This window comes from Nannospalax galili, unplaced genomic scaffold, assembly GCF_000622305.1.
Source record: "Nannospalax galili isolate Female #2095 unplaced genomic scaffold, S.galili_v1.0 scaffold5, whole genome shotgun sequence".
Classification (NCBI taxonomy): Eukaryota; Metazoa; Chordata; class Mammalia; order Rodentia; family Spalacidae; genus Nannospalax; species Nannospalax galili.
In genome coordinates, this window is record NW_008353126.1 from 3,071,573 (window position 1) to 3,094,611 (window position 23,039).

Here is a 23,039-nt window from a genome sequence, read left to right on the forward strand (position 1 = left end):
GTATGTCCCTCATTTAAGCCTTCAGCAGTCCCTAGACCTTAATTCACATATGAATACATTTCTCTGAAAAAAACTTTGATCTTGTACTGTACCCAGTGGTCAGATTGATTGATTTAAAAATTAGCTTCTGGGGTCAGGGAGATAGTCCAGTGGGTAACAGCTCTAGCTGTGCATGCCTGATGTCTCGTTTGATCCCTGAAACCCATGTAAAAAGTATGATGTGGTGGCACCGAACTATAATCCCAGTAGTTCTATGGTGAGATGGGAGGTAGAGACAGAATCTCCCAGGCAGGCCAACTAGCCTGGAGTCCATAGTGCAGCTGCAGAACCAAGAGAGACCCTGCATCAACAGGGCAGGAGGTAAAACTGACTCTTGGAAACACACACACACAGACACACACACACACACACGGACACACACACACACAGACAGACACAGAGACACACACAGAGACATACACACAAATTTAAAAACTTATCTTCTGAAGTAGGGCTGTAGATCTGTGGTAGAGTACTTGCCTAGCATGGGTTTGATCCTTGCACCACAAAAACAAAAAAATCCTCCCCCCACAACTTCCCAAATCTGTTCATTCTGGGATAGAGGGTGGAGTACTTTGAAAACAAGGGGGTAGGAGGGAAGGGGAAAATATTCTCTCATCTGTACTCCAGATTTCAACATATTTTTGGAGGAAAAAAGAAGCCAAGCCAAGACTGAACCTTCCCTTCCCCACACCAGGCTGTGATAGGCTCTGTCCACACTAAGTGACATCAGAGCTAAGCATGGGCTCATTCTCTCCTCATCTCCCCACCCCCCTCAGGTCCACTCCCTTGTCTGTAAAAGGTGCTTGAGGTTTGTCTCTGGTCCTGATGTGGCGAGATCGGCCAGGTCTGAGCTGGCTGCACCCTGGGCTGTTATGAAACCCTGTCAATGTTCCAGCCTCCATCAGGTCCATATGTATATGGTGCATGAGGACCTAACTATACCTGGGGAAGAAGGGACATGCAGGTGGTGGCGCTCCATCCACACTGTGCTTTCTCTACTAGCTCCTTGGTTGGTGGGGGCTTCTTGCTACTATTCCCAGAATGAGAGAGAGATGATCTGGTGAGAGTGGGTGACAGCTAACCTAAGCCACTAGCCAACCTCAGAAGCATGGAGCTTAGTTCTGGGCTCTGTCTCACCCCGAAAGTCTGCTAGCTAGCACTGGCTTGTTAATGTGGAAAGCATCAACATCCCCAAAGAGGTTTATAAATAATGAATATAGGCTGGGCATTGTGGCACACGCCTTTAATCCCAGCACTTGGGAGGCAGAGGCAGGTGGATCTCTGTGAGTTCAAGGCCAGGCTAGCCTATATAGTGAGTTCCAGGCCAGCTGGGGGTAACAGGAGACCCTGTCTCAAAGACCAAAAAATAAAAAAATATGACTCACCCCACCTACTGCACTGCACAGTGAACACTGTGGGAGGGGGGTCTGGTAGGAGTCATGACGTTAGATCTCTTCAGGTGATTCTGATGAGCATCCTGGGTGAAAATCAGTTACAGCACATGCAGCATGGTCTGCAGGTTCTGTCTGACTAGTTCTCACAGGCACAGCCCTCTGTGGTGAGCCAAAGTCTTTCCTGGGTCTGGAGCGATAGCTCAGTGGGTAAGAGCGCCTGCTCTGCAAACCCAAGGACATGAGACTAAATCTCCAGCATCCACACAAAAAGTGGGCATGGCTATGAGTTCCTGCAACCCCAACATTTGAGGGGGAGGGGCAAGCTGATCCTGGGGGTTCACTGGGAAGCCAGTCTAGCTGAAATGACATCTTCTGGTTCCGTGAGATCCTGTCTCAAGGCAATAAGGTGGAAAGCAACAGAGGAAGACACCCAAGTCCTCTGCGTGTGTAGGAATCTACACACTCATGTGCATGCACACCACACACACACACACACACACACACACACACACACTCTTCCAGTTGGGTCCCACCTGTATCCGTCTTGCAGAATACAAGCTTCATTCCTCTTAGGGCAGGCCTTTTAATCCCTAACAAGAACCCTTTTCAGAATCAACAAGCTGTAAAGTGAAGAACTCTAAAAAGAAATTTGTAATGTTTTGAAGCACTTACTAGAACAGCTGTTGGCCCATGCGGTTTCAGAATATTTGTCGCTTCTATCAGTTAGGAGAGGCACCACCTCCTAGCAAAGCTCAGCTAATTTACCTTGGAAAGGTCAAGAGTCAAGAAGGGGGGAGCTGTTTTGCAACCACTATTTAAGTACATAATGAACTCCAATAAAGACAGATGACAAGGTTGGAAAGCCTGAAGCTTCCTAATAGGAAGCACTCCTCCATGGGAGTGGGCACCTGTCACCAAGTGTTTTATTGAATTTCCGCCCCTAAAAAAAAACAAAACAATGTGGAGTTGGTATCAACAAGACCATGCATCACCTGGTGAGGACCGATGCTTAAAACCTCTGGGTCAGGCTTCAGTTCTGAGCTGTCTTTTAAATACAAGGGCACCACTTAAAACTTACCCACTGAGGCGGCCCAGGCTTCTGATTTTCATGTATTTAATTAGGCCTAGATTTTGGATCCTTTTTTAAATTTTTATTTATTTTTTATTTTTATTTTTTGGTTTTTTTGAGACAGGGTCTCCCTGTAGCCGTAGCTGGCCTGGAACTTGCTATGTAGACCAGGCTGGCCTTGAACTCACAGAGATCTGCTTGCCTCTGCCTCCCGAGTGCTGGAACTAAAGGCTTGCGCCACCATGCCTGACTGTTGGATCTTTTTTTTTTTGGGGGGGGGTCTTTTTGAGACAGGGTCTCCCTGTAGCCCTGGCCTTCCTGGAACTCACTATGTAGACCAGGCTGGCCTCGAACTCACAGAGATCTGCCTGCCTCTGCCTTCCGAGTGCTGGGATTAAAGGCGTGTGCCACCACGCCCGGTCTGGATCCTTTTTTTAAAAATTATTTTTATCTTATGTGAAAGAGTGTACGTAAGAGTGTAACTATGCATGTAGGTAGTGTACCCCATGTTGTGCAATGCCCGTGGAGGTCAGAAGAGGGCACTGAATTCCCTGGAACTGGAGTTACAGATGGTTGTCAGCCACCATGTGGGTGCTGGGAATCAAACCTGGGTCCTCTGCAAGAGCAGCCAGTGCACTACTGCTGAGCCATCTCTCCAGGCCCGATTTTGGATCCTTAAAAAATGTTTTTATTAGGTCTCATGAAAATATTTTGGCATTTAAAAATATTTTGATTAGGCACTCAAGGTACCAATTGTTTCTCTTGTAAATGCTTAGTCTAATCCTACAGACCCACATAAGTAACAGGACAGGGACCAGTGTTAGAGACCAAGCAGGTTTTTATAATGGACAAGATGGAAAAAAAAAGCACATCCCACTGTAAAATCATACAAGTGAATCCACTGTGTGGGCATCCTGAGCCATGCATGAGTTATGAATTGAAATCCTGGTAAACTATATAATAGTCCTGAGGAAGGGAGAGCTGGGTAATCTCCACTAAAAGATTAGATTTAATGTCTTTACTGGGTTGTATTCTTTATGAAGTTTGATGATACACAAATTGTAAATTACCTAAATGTAAATATGCTAATGTGAAACATTAATGTGCATCCCTGCATGTTATTTCTGATGCAAACATTGGGTATAAGACTATAACCAATAAGAAGCTAAAAAGCTTCATCTTACTGAGAAACTGCCTTCTCCAGTAGAATTGCCCTGGGCCGATCTGTTTGGCCAGAAGATTTGGGTGTAGAAAGGAGTTTCAAAGCAGCAGAGAAACTGAATTCATACACTGGACTGTACTCACTTGAATGAGAGCCAAGTTTCCCACTTTGGAGAGCAGATGTTCAAATGCCTCAGAGGCAGAAGGTGGGGACAGGAAATGAGGTGTGAGACTATGTGACTCAGGAGGACAGCATGTTTTTCCAAGAGGAGGGGAAGGGCCTGGCTTCCCAGCCCCAACCCCAGGAGCCCCAATTGGGGTTGCCTCTCCACCATCAGCAGGCCCAGGCCCAGCTGGATGTGCATGAGTTTGCTCAGCAATGCCTTCAGTTCTTACCCCAGCCCTGGGCAAGCCAGTTCCAAGCCCACGAAGATGTCCTGGGCAGAGTGCCCTCCACACTAAGAATGCACACCTTCCCCTGGGGGCTGTTACTGTATCCCAGGGTCTGAGCCAGAGCTTTGTTAAGAACAGTTATTAATTAAAGTTCTTTTAGAGGGCTTAATATTTCTGTGAAGAGAGGCTGAAGCTAAGTCAGGTCAGGGCAGTCTCTCGAAAACGATGCTTACAGTTGCGTCTTTCTGACGCCCCCTGGTGGCTGAATGCAATTATTCTGAACCAACGCCTTAGCCTCACAGAAACAAGCAAAACTCACATCGCTGGACTTACATTCACCTTGTTCTTACAGAGCCAGTTATGGGGCCCAGTACTAATGTATAGCACAGCCTCTTCCCCAAATAAGAACTTTGAGTCAGCTGTGGTGGCTTAGCCTAAAATCCTAGCACTCTGAAGGTTGTGGGTACAATTTCTTACAGAGAAGCAAAGGAAGGGCAGAGGGGCTCTCTGTGTTGAGGACAACAGGCTGATCCTACGTTGTTCTGGGCTCAAATACAAGGAAATATAAGAATACAAATATTACTTTAATTACATTTATTTATTGGGTAGGAGGGGGGCCACACATGCTACAGCATATGTGTGGAGGTCAGAGGACAACTTGTAGTAGTTTATTCTCTCCTTTGATCACGTGAGTGCCAGAGACTGAATCCAGGTCATTAGGTTTGGTGACGAGTGCCCTTAACCTGCTGAGCCATCTTGCTAGTCCACTGAATATAAGAAATTTAATACTTCGGGGCCGGAGAGATGGCTCAGTGGTTAAGAACACTGGTTGTTCTTGCAGAAGACCTGGGTTTGAATCCCAGCTCCCACATGGCAGCTAACAACTGTCCAGTCCCAGGGGATCCGACAGCCTCTTCTGACCTCCGAGGGCATTGCATGACACGGGTGCACTTACCTACATGCAGGCAATACACGTATGCACATAAAATAAAAATAATAAAAATTTAAAAAAATTTAATACTTCAATTAGCTCATACTAGAAACGTACTAAAATTTTATGTAATCTTATTATTTTTTTTTTTAAGGAAACAAAAAATGGAGAAAAAGGGCTACAGAAGGACCACCTATGGGAAGTTTTCCATCACTACCCATGAAAAGGGACTGCACCAAGATTCAGCTTTTGTGTAAGTTTGAGAGGCTGAGTTGCAGGTACTCAGTTGCTCAGGACCCCTCTCTGTGGGGGACTGCTCACAGTGGGTGGCCAGCTTGTCACCTGCCTTCCAGTAGCATGGCTAGACTGGGATGGTATTTGTTTTATTTACTGGTTTTAGAATGTAAAGAATTAGTAAATGACTATTTAAATAAGAAGTAGATGCCAGGTGTGGTGGCACACGCCTTTATCTCAGCACTTGGAAGGCAGAGACAGGCAGATCTCACTCTGAGTTTGAGGTCAGCCTGGTTTAAAGAGTGAGTTCCAGGCCTAGGTTACATAGTGAAACCCTGTCTCGATAAACAAAAACAAAACCAAGAAGTCGTTAAGTACAGTGAGGTGCCAGCTCCTGCTTTTAGCTGCTCACTATGCCCACCAATATCCAAGACCCACAGCTGCACTTGGTAAGGTCACCAGCCCTGGGGGAGTTGCTACTGACTTGTTCGAACACAAATCACAGAAGCAAAGAAGGTTGGAGGTGGGAGGAGATGCAGAGGGTGTAAGTGCATGGAAGTTAATACTTTAGTCATTAAAATCCTTGTTCCAAAGATATGTTTAAAGCAGAGAAACACGCTCTGGCCAAATTGCTGAAGGTGAAGGAGAGGTGGCCTGGAGGCCTGCCTGCTCAGGCAGCTCCTGAGCTTGAGAGCACTGATGGAGCCAACCAACCCCATAGCCTAGTTGAAGCAGGCCAGAGAGCTGACATGGCTTGCTTATGATCATGCCCTGTGCTGAGAACCTTGCCTGCCACTCCACATTCTGTTAGGTCCCACTTGGTTCTAAGCTGGGCTCTGGACAGTATATTTTCAAATAATAGGTATTTGAGGCTGAAGAGATGGCTCAACAGTTAAGGGCTCTTGCTGCTCTTCCTAAGGACCAGAGTTCAGTTCCCAGCACCCATATGGCAGCTCACAATCCCCTGGAACTCCAGTTCCAGGGGATCCGATGTCCTCTTTTGGCCTCCACGGACATGTGGACATATATGTGCATACACAGACCAGACACATAAAAAGAAGTCTTCAAATAATAGACTTCATGGATTGAACACTTGTTATACTCAGTGTTTATAACAGGGTTTTCACACTGTGATCAGAGGGCCCCTGAAGCCCTTCCAAGGTCTTTCCTTTATCCATTAAGGCCAATATTGCAACAGACTGATAGAGATGCAGTGATGGAATCTAGTTGTCTACTATGAAGCCAGACAAAGACAGTTGCCAAAACATAAAACAGTGACATTCTTCTCATTAATTTTTTCATTTTGGAAAAAATTTTTCACTGAAATATATTACTTTGTTAATGTGAGATGAATTTACTATTTTTCTTCTTAAGTTTTTATATGTATGAGTGTTTTGCCTGCACATATGGAAGTGCAGCACACTGAGTACAATGCCGGTGAAGACCAGAAGAGGGTGTTGGAACCCTTGGAACTGGAGTTATGGAAGGTTGTCCATCACCATGTGGGTACTAGGAACCGAACCCAGGTCCTCTGCAAGAGCAGCCAGTGCTCTTAATCATTGAGCTATCTCTCCAGTCCCTATTTTTATTTTTCAATATGTTGCCCAGGTTATTCCCAAACTTCTGGGCTTTTGTGCTTCCCCTGCTTCCGTTTCCCAAGTAGCTGGGATGACAGGGGTGTCACTGGGCCCCCTTCTTGCTATCATTGGTGGTGTGGAGGGTCGAACTCAGGCCTGACACGTTAAGAGCTCTGATACTGAACCATACCCCCAGCCCTTGTTGTTTTTAAATGACTTTTTTTTTTTTTTTTTTTCTTTTTGAAACAGGGTCTCCCTGTAGCCCAAGCTGTCCTGGAACTCACTATGTAGACCAAGCCGGCCTTGAACTCACAGAGATCCGCCTGCCTCTGCCTCCCAAGTGCTGGGACTACAGGCATGCACCACCATGCCTAGCAAATGACACATTTTTTTCATGTCTCAGTTTGAAACATAAAAAAAAAAAAATCTGCACAACTGTTCATTTAGTCTTAGGGAGATTTGGATATAGAAATATTTTGTAGTTTACATATCATGAACCCTTTGTGACTCCATCTACAGCTGAGTGACTGTTGTATAGTTCTGATTTGGGGAGATTTTGTTTCTTAATTCATAATTTTTTTGAGAATTTCATATATGAGTATTATATTTGCATTTTTCCATCCCTCCCAGTCCCTTCCAACCTCTCTCATGTCCCTCTGTTTTTTATTTTGTTTTTGGAGACAGGGTCTCATGTAGCACAAGCTGGCCTTGAACTCCTGATCCTCCTGCCTCAGTCTCCCAACTGCGGGGATTACAGGCCTGAGCCTCCATTCCCAGCTTCAGGAGTGTATAAAATGGTATGTTTGGAGCTGGAGAGATGGCTCAGTGGTTAAGAGCACTGGCTGCTCTTGCAGAGGACCCAGGTTTGATTCTTAGCCTCCACACGGCAGCTAACAACTGTTCATAACTCCAGTTCCAGGGGAATCCGATGCCCTTTTTTGACCTCCTCAGGCATTGCATGACATGGGTGCACTGACATACATGCAGGCAATTCACTCATACACATAAAATAAAATATTTTAAAGTAAGTAAACAAAATGGTATATGCTGTGGTATATTGTACATATAAACTACATAAACACAAGATGTTTAGGGTCCTCAATTGTAATGTAAAGGGTACTGACATAGTATTTAATAATTTTCCCACCCCTGTAAGACAGAAATCAGTTTACAGATAAGAAAATAAAGGCTCAGCTGGGCGTGGTGTTGCATGTCTTTAATCCCAGCACTCTGGAGGCAGAGGCAGATGGATCTTTGTGAGTTCAAGGACAGCCTGGTCTATATAGTGAGCTCCTTGCCAGGGTCAAAGATTTAGTGTATAAGCTCCCTGTTGCTTCACAACAAAGTATCCTGGAGCTTAAGGCTCAATGTAGTGACTGTTATTAGCTCACAGTTTTTGTGGGTCTAGCATTTGGCAGCAACAGGGCTGGTGGCTCTGGCTGAGTCTCTTAGGAGGATGAAGTCAAGATGTCTGTCAAGACTGGGTTGCCTGAAGGCTTGACTGGGGCCAGAGGCTCTGCCTCCAGGAGTCAGTTCCCTACAATGTGAGCCTTGGATAGACCATATTGCTTGCTTGCCACTGGGATGTGGCAGCCAGCTTCCCTCAGAGCAAGTGATCTGAGAGAGAGGTGGGAAGGAGAGAGAAGCCTCCGGGACCTTTATGGCTTAGTGTGGGATGTTAGGCTTTATTTTGTTAGGCACAAATCCATACTCAAGGAGGGGACACAGGCTTTGCCTCTACCCCCACCCCCACCCCCACCCCTCTCTGCACCGTGGTGCTGGGGCTATAAACGCATGGCATGTACATGCAAGGCAAACATTCTACCATGATTTTTAAAGTATCAAAGAATTCACAGACTATTTTCAACCATCACAGTTGGTAATTGGCAGAGCCAGGCTTCAACCCCTGGTCTCCACACGCATTCCATTTGTGATTCATGCTTATATCCTCCCTGCCTGGCCTTGTGTTTCTTCTACCCTCTGGTCTTCCATGGAGTCTCCAGAGCCCACAGCCTGCCAGTGCTAGATCTGCACCAGGTACACATGCCCACTGTTCTTAACCCCTCAGGCCAGGCAAACATCACTTAGATTCTCATCTGAGCTTATGGATGTCACATGGGAGGAAACCATCTTTGCAACCATAGGTCTTGGCTCTCAGATGAAGAATGTGGATGCACTAGGAAAACCTGGAAAAATAGCTATCAATGCAAGACTGTCCAATAATGCAGAGGGCCAACTTCCCACAGAACATCAGCAGGTCTTTCTTATGGGTCTATGTGGACTGGGTACATCTACAGACTTTCTTATTTTAAGTATCTGTTGTTAGAAGGGCATCTGGGATGTCCCCTTGGTAGCACAGAGGTCGCTGTAGTACCTGACAGATACCCTGCTCATCAGCACTCTCCTCTCCACACAGTTTATGACTGTACCCAACCCTGCCCTTTTGTTGTGTATCTTGTGCTTTTCAGGTTCTGATCCAGGACTCAGCTTCTGCTCGCATTCTGGTCCTGGGCTGCAGAGTAAATGTGTGGACTGTGGCACTAAGATCCGCAACTCCCAAAGAGTCAGCAGTGAAGGACCACTGAAAAGTGAGACCACTAGGTGGACTGAAGAAGAGGGGAATGGGGACAGGAGCTGTTTCCAGGCAACGCACAATATTCTAACCTTTTATTTTTAGAATTTCATTATAGATATGACACTGCAGGGCAGAATTACTTAAATCATAATGGAAGAGATGCCTTTGCTCAGTCCCACTTTTTACATGAAAATAAAAAATCTTCATCTTGTAAGCACATCTCCTGTATGGTCCCATTTATGTCAACTACCTAATCTCCCAGGCCTGGGAAACCATGTGGCATGGCCCCCTCTAGTCTGCTGCCCAGGTCTCCTGCACTCACTTGACACTTCCAAATTCAGCTCTGCATGTGGGTGGTAAGAGGATGAGTGGGGCTGGGAGCTAGGAAATGCCTGGGATAAAGTCATTAAGGGCTGCACCAGTGCAAGTCAGATGTGAATCATGAATGCATGATTACCACCATTACTATATTCAGTGTGTCCAGAGCCTTAAAAACATCCCTATAAAAGGTTAGCATGTAGAGAAACAAACTGTTTATACTCCTTAGATACTATATTGTTGATTTACAATGTGAAAATTTGTTATCTTTGAAAACAATTAAAAAAGCACATTTATTTACAAAGATGACTAAAGACCTTCCAATTGAAAGGAATTCAGACCCAAGTAAGGAAATCTCAAAGCAAATGTGGTAAGTACTGGAAGCAAGGCCAGAGGGCACCGTGGGGACATGGAAAGACAGTCTCCTTCCACTCCAGTAGACAGCCGCACCCGCTTCCAGGCACATCTTTTCCTTCACCCCTTTACAACTCTTCCTCTCTGGGGACCAGCACCAGGCAAAACGGCTCGTCTTGTACAAGTGCCAATGCCTAAGACCAAAGAAAGCAACTGACCTAACTGACCCCAGCTGTGCCTCCCTGCTCACTCTTAGCTGCCAAATCCTCCAATCTGATATACTCTTCCAAAATGACAGTAATGAGGACTACAGAAGCCACAGGCCAGATTTCTTTACTATCTTCTTGGCCTTTGGGCCTCCTCCTCCTCTTCTTCCTCTCTTTCCCCCCTCACTTTCCTTCCTCACCTCCTCCTCCCTCTTCTGTGATGTTGTCGAGGGAACCTGGAGCTCTACCACTGAACTACATCCTAGCCCTGGACCAGTTCTTCTCATATGCATATAAGGAATGCCATGGATTCACTGAAGTGTGATCTTGAACTCTTTTAGTAAACACATAGTGGCTAAGAGGACAGACATCACAGGGAGGCAGCTTTCCTTCAGTCCTGGAAAAGAACCTTTAGTAAGTGGAGCGGATGGAAATGACTACTGGTGCCTCCTCTGAGAGACAATGTAATCTGTCCAGTGTCCATCAGCAGACGGGTCTAGAACTGAACTCCACGACTGTGCTCATTTCTGAGTTTGAATTTCTGTTTCCGATAAAATCCGGAGCTCCATTTTGAGATAACTGAAGAATTAAGATTGAGCTCATTAGCATCTGTGTTCACAACCTAAGACTACATGGGCAGGATGCCTAAATCTATACCTTTTGACTTCCATCCTATCTGTCATGTCTGAGGGACGCTCTTTGCTGATTTTCTTTGTTCAGCGGGACCCTCTGCAGGGAGCAAAGCCTGGCTACAAGACACCAGTAACTAAGACAGGAGTTCTAGAGAGAAATGAGGAGGAGGAGGAGGAAGAGGAAGGGGAAGGGAGGTCCAGCAACATAGTAGTTAACTTTCTCAGGGCTAGCACAGAATTCTCTACAGAAACAACTTGAGAAAGGATTTGTTGGGCTAAAAGAGTCCCTCGCAGTGGAGAACGCACGGTGGTGGTAGTGGGAGGTGGCTGGTTATATCACTTTGACAGTCAGAAAACAGCACTGGCTGGAAGCAGAGCAAGCCTATGGCCCAGAACATATGCCCCCCAGTGAATCGACTTCCTACAGCTAAGTCCTACCTCCTAAAGGTTCTCCAATTCCCAGAATGGTGCCATCAGCTGGGGACCAAGTGTTCAAATGCACGAGCCTGTGGGGGTCATTTCACATTCACACGGTAACAGTGTGGCCCGTTCAGGTCCCTCATGTATCTCCTTTCTCTGGCTCTCTTCCTTAGTTCCCATTGGTGACTGGGTATATATTTTTTTGCCATTTAGTTTCTCTTCTGGAATTGTCTCAATAACAAAATTGTTAGTTTCTGACTCCTAAAATCTTTGCTCCTATTGTTGGAGAAGAGTTTAGGCATCACTTGGGTTTTACCTCTTGGAAGCTACAAGAAATAAGGTGATAGGTATTAGATGAAATAAGGTGAGCCCACAGAAGTTGAAAAAACATGCCCAGGTCACATGGTGAGCATCCAAGGAATCTAAATACCCGGTCTCTTATTAGCTAACAAAACTTTTTAGTAATTTAGGTTTTCTGAGACAGGGTCATCTTACCCAGGCTGGTCTTGGGCTTGTGACAACCCTTTTGCCTCAGTCTCCCAGGTGCTGGGATTATGGATGTGATCATTTAGAGTTTTATGCCAAAGTTTCATGTTGAGCATTATGGTTTCTATCCCAGTAGTCAAGAGGCTGAGGCAACAGAATTGCTGTGAGTTCAAGGCCTGCCTGGCCTACAATGTGTGACTATCTCAAAAAAAACCAAAACAAAAATAGGGCAAGTGAGATGACTCAACAGGTACAAGTGCTTCCTGCTAAATCAGATAGATACCCTGTTTGGTCCCTGTCACTCACATGGTAGGAGAACCAAATCCTGCAAGTTGTCCTCTGACCTATTCTCTCTCTTTCTCTCTCCCCAATCAATGTAATAAAAATTTAAAAACAAATGTTAAAGTTGAATTTCTTTTCACAAATTCAGAATTCTTGAAAGAAAATTTTTTGTTTTCTGTGTTCTCCAACTACTTATATTTGTTAAAATTTTATAAACTATTTTATCCATATTGCAAAGTTTGGGAAATGGTACGTCCCCACCACTTGGAGATTTTCTGTTGTTGTATTTATTTTTTTGTTGAGACAGGATCTTACTATGTATCCCTGGCCTGGAACTTGGTATGTAGGCCAGGTTGGCCTTGAACTCACAGAGAGATCCATGGAAGCCATTTTTGATAACTCTGAATTTAATCACAGCTAACATTTTTCAGCTTGTTCAGAATCCTTTCAAGATGCAAGTGATTCTACCACTGGAAAGTAAGTATTTTATTATTACTAGTAACCAAATTAGAACTGGGTGTGGCGGCTCACACCTGTAAGCCTCACTTGACCTGAGGTAAGAGAATTGCCAAAAGTTTAAGGCTAGTCTGGGCTACATGATGAATTTGAGGCAAACCTGGGGTACAGAGGTGATATCATCTCAAAAAACCAAAACCACCACTGCCACCACCACTACCCATTCCCCACCTCCCCCAAATCAAGTATCATTGTTTAGATGCATACAAAGTATCTTAACTACCTAGTCAAGATTACCTGTTCTAAACTGTAAGTGAGATTCAAACCTAAACCCTAGGAGTACTTCGATCATTTTATTCCGTCAACCAATGCTCAATGTCAAATGCAGGGCACTGTGCTAAAGTGCTGAGGATGCAAGTCAGTGATGGTCTCTGCCTTTGAGCTTGCTTTTTTTGTTTGTTTTGTTGAAAAAGGGTCTCATTATGTAACACTGGTTGGCCTGGAACTCACTATGTAGGCCAAGCTGGACTTGAAGTCACAGAGATCCTCCTGCCTCTGCCTCCCCAGTGGTGGGATTAAAGCTGGCCTGGGCCTGCTTCTTTGAGAGGAGGTGTAAGTGCTGGAAGGGAACACATAGAGTGCTACTGACCTAATCTGGGGTTTGGGGAAGCTGAGCTCAAAGGATAGATATGAATGAATGATCAGAGAGATGTCAGGATAGATGTGAAGAACATTCTGGTCTAGGGTCTTTTGAAGAGAGAAGGCCTTTGGCAAGTTCAGGAACTAGTCAGTGTGTCAGGAGCCCAAGAGGGCCTGATGAGGCCGGTAATGACAGGCTGGAGGGCAGGCAGGGCCTGCACAACTACAGCAAGGACTTCAGACTCTTCAACAATGTAGAGAATTCTAAAACATCACAGTAGAAGTCTGGCATTGTGGCTCCCACCTGGAATCCCAGCATTCAGAAGGCTGATGTAGGAAGTCAAGTTCCAGCCAGCCCGCCAACATAGTAAGTTCCTAGCCAGTTGTCTCAAAAACAAACAAAACAAAACAAAAAACAAAACAAAAAAAAAAAAAACCCCAAAAAACCTAAGCAAAAGGATCGTTATAGCTACTGAGGGAAGAACAGTAGGTTAGAAGAGGCCAAATTAGATGCTAATGCCACAATTCAATGGGATCGTGGCAGCCTGACTAAGGGTGGTAGGGTTAGAAAGAAGACTGTATTTAACAGCTATTTACAAGGCAGAACCAACGGCAAGGCAGAGTGGCTAATGGTTCTGCAACCAGATGAGTTCAAGTCTGAACGTACTACTTAGAAGAGAGTAATGGTTTAAAAGTCATCTTTGGAGCCAGGCATGGTAGTGCTCACCTCAAGTGCAGCTGGGGAGGCTGAGGCAAGAGGACTGTTTGAGACAAACGGGGCTACAAAGCAAGTACCAGGTCAGCCAGGGCTACACAGCAAGACCCTGCCTCAAAACCCCCCAAAATAAAAATGAACAAAATTGTCAAAATAAGAACAAAAACAAGGAGCTGGAGAGATGGCTCAGTGGTTAAGAGCACTTGGGAGTTTGATTCCCAACACCTACATTAGGTAGCATAAAACAGCCTCAAACTCCTGTTCTGGGGCCGCCTTCTAGCTTCTGAGGGCACCTGCACATACGGCATACATTTACACGCATACACACACACACACACACACACACACACACACACACACACAGATCCCACAAATCCTTAAAAAACTAAGAACCAACAAAAGAATGTAGTCTTTGGGGACTTCATCATGGTCCTGTCCTTGGAAGAGTTAATTTACCTCCCTGAACCTCCACTTTCCTATGTGTAAAATGGGAATAATAATAGGTCCAGATTCACTGAGAACTTTGTCACTACATAAGAATCACTGAGAATGGTACAACATGTTACAGGGCAAAACCGAACCCAAACAAGAACACAGCAAAGTGGGATGGGGACTTGGTGGGAAGAAGAGAGGGAGCGTTGTTGGGGATAGGAGGACAGTGGAAGGATGTGTGTGTGTGACCAGAATGTGTTATTCACATGTATGAAGTTGTCAAAAAAAATTTTTTTTAAAGCTTAAAACAAAACTATTCAGCAAGCGATGGCTGGGAATACTGTTCATGTGAGGACTGATTTGATACAGGCAGCGCACTCCCAGGGCCCTACTCTTCCCACTGCATCACACTGCCATTTCCTGCCCGATGGTTTTCAGGGGTTCCTGATGCCAAATGCCTGCAAGATGGCTCCAATGTGTAAGTGAATAGAACCAATTAACATGAATATGGTAGGGACAGAGGGATGAAAAGAGGTTCTGAGGTCACATGTATTTAATGATAGCACAAACATGTTTAAGTACTGAAGTAATGCCTAGCAGAGGGACCACACGAGGGACCTCCACAACCCCTATCAACAGGCATGTTCTGTGGTAGCCCCACCCTTGACACAGATTGGGCGAATAGGCCCCTTGGAGCTATGCAGAAGACAACCTAAACACCACAGTGGCCTGGCACCACATTCATCCTGTGCAGATTTAGAACTGTCTCTCAGAGACAGGGCTGTGGGTGTAACACAGTAGTGTAGGGAGCCTTTTGGCTTAAAGAGATACTGCTTGGGCCACCTTACTGTGCATAAAATGAACTCAACCCAACCCAAGGTATCTATGATTGGCAGGGTGTGTGTGTGTGTGTGTGTGTGTGTGTGTGTGTGTGTGTGTGTTATATAAACATGCAGGAGAGGGGGCGGGCAATTGCAGGGTAGAAGGTGGGCCCAAAAGAATGAAAAGTGAGGAAGAGTCTCTTTGCTTGGCTCTTTCTGTTTTGAAGGGAGGGGTGGGGAAGAGGCCAGATCTGGGAGAATGTGCCCTTACTGGTTGTGGGACCAGCCTTTTCCTGAAGCTCAGCTGTGGTTAGCCCCACCAAAGCCGGAGTGCTATGACAGGCACACACACACACACACACACACACACACACACACACACACACACAGCTACCACTGAGCCAAGCTGGCCTGACCAGGAGAGCGTGCATGAAGGTAGTGCCTTAAACACTTTCCAACATGCTTTTGCCTTGCAGAAAAAACTGTAGGACTGTGCTGACCCAGAGCTCAGACCCTGCAACACCCTCATCCCACTTCCACTTCTACAGAATTTCTGGGATCAAATCCTCACGTGACTGTATTAGCACAGAAGAAACAGAATCTAAGGTGAGGACTGAACAAATCCTCTGCTCTAAATGACCACAGAACTGCTAGTTTTTAAACCATTATAGTATGGGGTTTCAGAAAATGCTCTGCTAAAAACAGTTTTTGCTCAGTGCTAACCTAAAGACAGCCATATGGTTTACATCATACCTAAACTGGATCCAAAGGCAACTTCCTGCAGAAAGCATCTGGTGGGTGGTGTCTTGGCTGCAGGACTCCCCTGGCCAGGCCTGAAGGCCTGCAGTCTTTTCCAGTGACGTGGTTAGGACTGCCAGCAGTTTCCTAGATTTAAGTTGGCAGCTCTAACCTGGAGGTAACTTTCAGACATCTCCACATGCATGCATGTATGGTATCCCTGTGTACCCTCTCTCAGTGGTTATAACCCTTGAGTCCCCTGGTTCCCCCTCCCCCCACCTGCCCCACTCTGCAGCAGGGAAACAGTCCAGCATTATTGACCTCATGCTCTGATTCATGCTCATTACTCACGTGCTGATCTTTTCTCTCCCTTCCCTTGACAAATATATTCCATCTCAGACTGGTTTCCTAGGAAACCAAACCTCAAAAACAGAAATAAACTGTAGGAAATGGAATGCTCCAAAAGTTCCATCTTGTAATATTTAACGACAGAACCCAATTATCAGAAACATTAGTAAGTTTATATAACCAAAATATGTGCACTTTTCCTCCATAGATTTTAAACTCGGCTCTGGATCATGCCCTAAGGACAGCAACCATGTTGAAAAAAATGACCGACCAAATGATTAAAGCTATTGCAGAAGATCTTGCCAAAGCACAGAGATGGAGGAGCCGAGTGACATACTAGTTCAATTCAAGGCAACCAAGGGTTAAGAAGAAAAATATGTAAGAAAATTTGATCCTCCTCTCCAAAGTATTTTACTTATGTAGGAAGAGGATTTTCCAGAGAAAATACTACAATTACATAACACAAGTAGCTCAAAGTGCTTAAATGAAAAGAAAAAATAAATGATTCTAAAACCAGAAGTCACCAAGTATTTATATGAAAATAAATCTATGTCCTTCCTAATTCATAATAAAATAAAAAGAAAACAAAAAACAACAGCTTTTAACTATTAGTCTGTAAAAAAATAAAGCTCTTTCAAACTGCCAGTGAAGATGGAAAGCAAGCCTCCACATGTGGTAGTGCAAGTGTAGACACATAAAACGTTTTGCAAGGCAATATGATAGCATTCCTCAACTTATGATGGCTTACATCTGATAAACCCATAGTAGACTCAAAGTATATTAATTCAAAAATGCACAGAATACCTGAATGTACTTTGAACACCATGGCTTAGCAACATGCACAATGTAAAATAGCCGTTGTTTCCCCCTATGTCTGGGAGCTGCAGTTGGCTGCCACTGTCCAGGATCAGAGTATTGCACTGCCTTATCATTAGCCTGGGAAAAGACGCCAAGTCTAAGTGCTGGTGAGATGGCTCAACAGGTAGAGGCACTTATCAAGCCTGACAGCCTGAGTCTGATCTCTGAGACCCACATCGTGGAAGGAAAGAACTGACTCCCACAAGTTATACTTGGATCTCCATATGCTTGCAAGGATGTGTGCATGTACCTGCATGTGCACATACATACACACACAACAAATAAAATTTAAAACTCCAAATTAGAAATACAGTTTATACTGAATACATATCAATTTTATATGGTCATTAAGTTTAGAAAATCAGAGTTCAACCATTGCCAAGTTGGGGACTGTCTATAGCTACCAAATTCTATAAATTCCCAAAGCACTTATCTGACAAGCAATTCCACTGCTAGGAATTTATAGACAACTCACATTTGAGTTCCAAGTCAGCTGGGACTACAGGGAGACCCTGTCACAAAACAAATCAACAAAAACAAAACACAACAACAAAAATGATATAGGAGGCCAATTTTGTACTGAGGTCCTATATTAGGCTCTAAATCAGGAAGAAACCACTTACACTAAGTGCTAAGTAGTCAAACGAACTTTAAAATGGGCCAGTTTTTTTTTTTTTTTTTTTTTTTTTTTTAAGAACAAAACAGAAAACCCCAGGAGATTCACAGTAACCAGTGAGAAGAGGTCCAGTCAACATGTGCTAGTGTGAAATGTACCCTTGGCCTTACCCTCAGCAAGAAAAGTCACCTTGAAAACACCAACTGCTTTTTGTTCCTTGCTTTCTGCCTGTAAAAGCTCACTTGTTCCACTAAGGTTTTCTATGCTTTTAATGCTACCCAATTCATGATGCACCAAGAGCCAATCAGATCATCCAATTTGTTGAAAAGTGTTTTGATAGTTCTAGGAAGCTTCTATTATCTACTTTTCCATAGCTGTGAACACAACACTTGACAGAAGCAGCTTAAGTGAAGGAAGATTTACTTTGGTTCAGGGTTTCAGAGGCTTTTAGTCCATCACAGCTGGGAGGGTATGGTAGGTCAGCTCATGATGCGAGGAGTGTGGCTGTGGCTGCTCATGTCATGGTGGACCAGGAAGCAGAGTGCACCACAGGCACTGGGGCCAAAGATTACCTTCAAAGGCCCACTCCTAGTGACCAACTTCTTCAAGGCTGGCCTCACCTCTTACAGATTCTACAGCTTCCCAAAATGGGACCCCCCAGCTGGGGAACAACTTTGGGGACATTTCATATTGCAACTATAACAGGGGTAACACCCTTTAAAAGTTCTGGAAATGTAAATAAATAAATAAATAAATAAATAAACAGGGGCTCCTCAGTTAAGAGCACTGGCTGCTTTTGCAGAGAAACTGGGTTCAGTTCCCAGCACCCACATGGCAGCTAACAACTGTCTGTAATCTAGTTCTAGAGGACCTGATGCCCTTGCCTGACCTCTGCAGGCAGTGCATGACAAGGATACACTTATATACATGCAGGCAAAACAGTTCTGGAAATACGCTAGGCTCTGATGTAAAGATACTTGCTAATTCTGTAACCTAGGTTGTCCTCTCTCATGACATAACTAAATTTTGATAACCTGATAAACCATTTTGCATACCAAGTAAACTATCTCATCTTCAAGTTTAAAATAAAAAACTTATGGGCTGGCAAGATGACTCACTGAGTAAAGGCATTTGCTGCTAAGCCTGACAACCTAAGTTTGATCCCTGGACCCTACATGATAGAAGGAGAAAGCTGACTCCCACAAGTTGTTCTCTGATCTCCTTCATACTCCTTATCCCCATCTGTTACACACACAACAAATAACACATAAATGGAATTTAAAATTGCACATTTCCCTGGCTTGGTTAAAATGTTCTTACACAGGGGCTGGAGAGATGGCTCAGTGGTTAAGAGCACTGGTTGCTCTTCCAGAGGACTTGGGTTTCGTTCCCAGCAACCACAAGGTGGCTAATAACCATCTATAAATCCATATCCAGGGGATTCAACACCTTCTTCTGGCCTGCACGGGCACTGCAGGCACACAGTACGTTTACATTCATGCCGGCAAAGCACTCATACACATAAAAGTAAATGTTTAAAAATTCAAAAGAAATGTACATAACTCATCAGTTTTTAGTCCGTTTTGGGTTCATCTCTCTTTGAGAACTCAATGAGTTATAGAATCTCTCTTCTGTCATGCTCTGCCTTCCCACAGAAAAGGGATATATGCATTTACACAATTCTGCACACAATTTTTAAACGTTCATGAAACCTTGAAACAAGTCCATGGAATTCTAGTTCCTGAAAAAGGAATCATTTTTAAAATTTAAAACATGTCCCATCTTGGTCTTATTAAACCATATTCTAAATGCAATTCTAAATTTCCTTGATGACTGCGGATCATTATGAGCAATTACTGCAGCACAGTTAATCCAAGAAATAAAGAATGGGGTAATGCCCTTATAAAAGAGTTCTGGAAAAGTGCCAGGCTGATTTACAAGGATGCTTATTCATTCTGTGACCTGGGCTGTCTCCTCTTTCAGGCATGTTCTTATAGACCTTTCATCTAATTCAGTTCCACTAGCAAACCAGAAAAAACAGCTTGTTACATAAGACTGTGTCTCTAATGCTGTGAGGCAAGGGGGTCTGCATGGCCTGAGGGCAGCAGTGCTATGATCCGCTTGTCAGTCTCCACAGTGTGGGGGGCCTCTGGGTGCTTCCTCCACTGAGAGGCTGCACCATAGCTGCAACAGAATGAAAGGCGGTTAGAGAAAAAGTTCAGTGCTCTTTATTAAAAAGTTCTGGTCCTTAGTAAAGTCTTAGATTATACTAAAGAAAACATCTTTTTTCAATCACTCTTCTAATGTAATCTTAATGAATTCTTTAAGAGGACCCTAATCAAATTAACATGAATATACTTATCTACATTTAGTATCCAAAGCAAGTATTTCAGTATAATTTTACGGAGAGGAAGACATTTCTTGTTTCTTTGATTTTGTAATTTTAAAAAATGTATTTATTTTTATTTTATGTGTATGAGTGTTTTGCCCGCAAGAGCACCACATGCATGCAATGCCCAAGGATACCAGAAGAGGGCACCAGATCCCTGGAACTGGAATTATGGACAGTTGTTAGCCACCATGTAGGTGTTGGGAACTGAATCTGGGTCCTCTGCAAGAACAGTCAGTGCTCTTAACTGCTCAGCCATCTCTCTAGCCCCCCAGATTTCATAATTTAAAAAATTACATTTATTTACTTTGTATACACACAAACACACACACACAAACACACATGCATGTGTGCCACAAAGCACAGAGGTGAACTGGTTGTCTCCATTCACCTTATGGGTTGTTAGGCTTGGTGGTATAAGAAACATTTAATATTAGTATTTTCTTTCAAACCCTGTAAAACTTACAGATGGTTACAGATGGTTGTTAGCCACCATGTAGGTGCTGGGAACTGAACCCAGGTCCTCTGCAAGAGCAGTCAGTGCTCTTAACCACTGAGCCATCTCTCCAGTTCCCTTTTCTTATTTGCTAATATAGCTGAAGAATGTGACCCCACTGTGCTTTACAAATCAAGTTCATATTTCTGCTTCAGAGAGGGCAAATACATTATTTTAGTTAGTTCTAGCAACAAAAAAAATTGTTTTCACAATCTGGATATTGGAAAATATATGCTAACATTCTGGAAAAAAATCAGCTTATATTAAGAATTTATGAGATGACCTTGTATTCAAATTTACTAAGCGATAAACAAAGCATCTTTCCAATTCTATACTTTATATATATGAAATAGGGGTTTGAGATGTACCTCAGTTGGTAGAGTACCTGCCTAGCATTCACAAAGCCATGGGTTTGATTCACAGTACCACATACAACCAGGAGTGGTGGAGCATGCCTGTAACTCCAGCAGTAGGGAGGTGAAGGTGGGAGGACCAGAAGAAGTTCAAGGATATTTCCATAGAGGGAGTTGTTGTCAGCCTGGGATACAAGAAACCTTGACTCAAAAAAAAAAAAAAGATCTGAAATTAGTATGACAGGGGCATTCAAAAACCTCATATAGAACGCAGACACCTAAAAATCAATCCTTCCCCTAGAGAGGTACTATTCTCACAACTGATACAGGATGCAGAGAGCTATGGATGGATGCTAAACATTTCCTCTCAGTATGCACAGCCATATCAAGTTACACAAACCTCTTTGTGTCTCAGCTTCCTGAACTTCAAACTGGAGATGATAAAGATACTATAGAACTAAATGGGTTAACTTAAGCATTTAAAAATGATGCCTCCCAAAGCTGGGTGTGATGCTGCATGCCTTTAAACCCAGCACAGACAGGTGGATCTCTGGGAGGCAGAAGCAGTTGAGGCCAGCTTGGGCTACATAGCAAGTTCCAGACCACCCAGTGGTACATAGTAAGACTCCGTCTCAAAAAATAAAAACAAGGTTTACATTAAAATCTATTAAAAAATAGAAAAGATCCAATCCACAATCAAATAGTTAATAAGATATTTTGACAATATGTAGTACCTACATAAAATATTCTGGGGGATGTAGAGATGGCCCAGGAGTTAACAGCAACGATTGCTCTTGCAGAGGACCTGCGTTTGGTTCTCAGCACCCACATAGGGACTAACAACTGTTTATAATGCCAGTTCCAAGGGCTCTGACACCCTCTTGTGGCTTCCATGGGTGTACTTACATGCATGCAGGCAAAACACTCATACACATTAAAAAAAAAAAAATCAAAATATTCTAAAGAAAAAATTTTGAAGGTTATAAAGATTAGACACAGACATTCCATGTTCCAGGATATCATTTCAAGATTCTATCATTTTTTCCCTCTGAATTAACCTATAAATTTAAAGAAAATATCAAATCACCTCTTTTAGAAACTCAACAAAATGATACTCACATCATCTTAAAAAGCCTAGTGGCCAGAAAATTTCTGAAAAATGTAATTTAAGGAACTGGAGAGATGCCTCCTGTCTACACAGCCATAGATGAGCCTCTGCCTCCTGCCTGTCTTCCAAATCTTGATCCAATGCCTATTTCTAACAGAATACTACTTACTTCAAAGTCTGTAAGCTTCACTTCTAGTTTTTCATCTCTGGTGGTATGGTGTGGGGAGGCATGGGATATAATGCCAACCACTAGAGGACAGTATCTTTAATTTTTTAAAAGATTTATTTTATTATATTATTATTATTATTTTGGTCTTTTTGAGACAGGGTCTCCCTGTAGCCACAGCTGGCTTGGAACTCACTATGGAGACCAGGCTGGCCTTGATCTCATAGCGATCCACCTGCCTCTGCCTCCCAGGTACTGGGATTAAAGGCATGCATCATCATGCATAGCTTAAGATTTATTTTTAAATTGTGTGTACTTATTTGTGTTTGTGCATAGATATGTGCACATGAGTGCAGGTGCCTGAGGAGGCCAGTAGAGGGTGTCGGATTCTTGGAAGCTGGAATTATAGGTGGTTGTGACTCACCAGATGTGGATGCTGGGAAGTGAACTAGGGTGCTCTTTAGGAACAGGACACACTTTTTGTTTGTTTGTTTGAAAAAGGGTCTTACTCTATAACCCAAGCTGACTTCAAACTCATACAGATCTGCCTCCTGAGTACTGGGGTTAAATGCATGTGCCACAATGCCCCACTGGCCCCACTAGAGTTCACACCCTTAACCACTAAGCCATCTGTCCAGCCCTTAGGAGACAATATCTAACACATATTCACTTGTACATTAATATCAATTCCAGATGGATGAAAGATAATTGTAAAAAAATCAAAATTATCCAGAATTTATAATTTATAAATTTATAATCTTATGTGAATTTATAATCTTATGTGTAGCATGACTGCATGAAATTCTGAAGCCAAAAGGGAAAAGTGATGG

General features: G+C 43.6%; 1 protein-coding gene and 1 long non-coding RNA gene across 2 annotated transcripts in view; one reads left to right on the forward strand and one right to left on the reverse strand.

Moving 5' to 3' along the window:
• Window positions 1–16,588, forward strand: part of Aknad1 (AKNA domain containing 1) — a 41,146-nt gene extending 24,558 nt beyond the window's left edge. Inside the window, 6 exon segments of the mRNA XM_029554674.1 lie at window positions 5,145–5,243; window positions 9,199–9,389; window positions 9,479–9,586; window positions 14,686–14,794; window positions 15,614–15,743; window positions 16,432–16,588. Coding sequence (XP_029410534.1) covers window positions 5,145–5,243; window positions 9,199–9,389; window positions 9,479–9,586; window positions 14,686–14,794; window positions 15,614–15,743; window positions 16,432–16,563 — 769 coding nt within the window. The 3' untranslated portion in view covers window positions 16,564–16,588.
• A 1,159-nt stretch (window positions 16,589–17,747) lies between these two features.
• On the reverse strand, window positions 17,748–22,409 carry LOC115067206. Its single transcript, XR_003846641.1, has 2 exons — window positions 20,951–22,409; window positions 17,748–19,881 (listed from the first exon to the last, which is right to left on the reverse strand). It is a non-coding gene; the product is annotated as an uncharacterized LOC115067206 (long non-coding RNA).
• Between the last annotated feature and the right edge of the window lie 630 nt (window positions 22,410–23,039).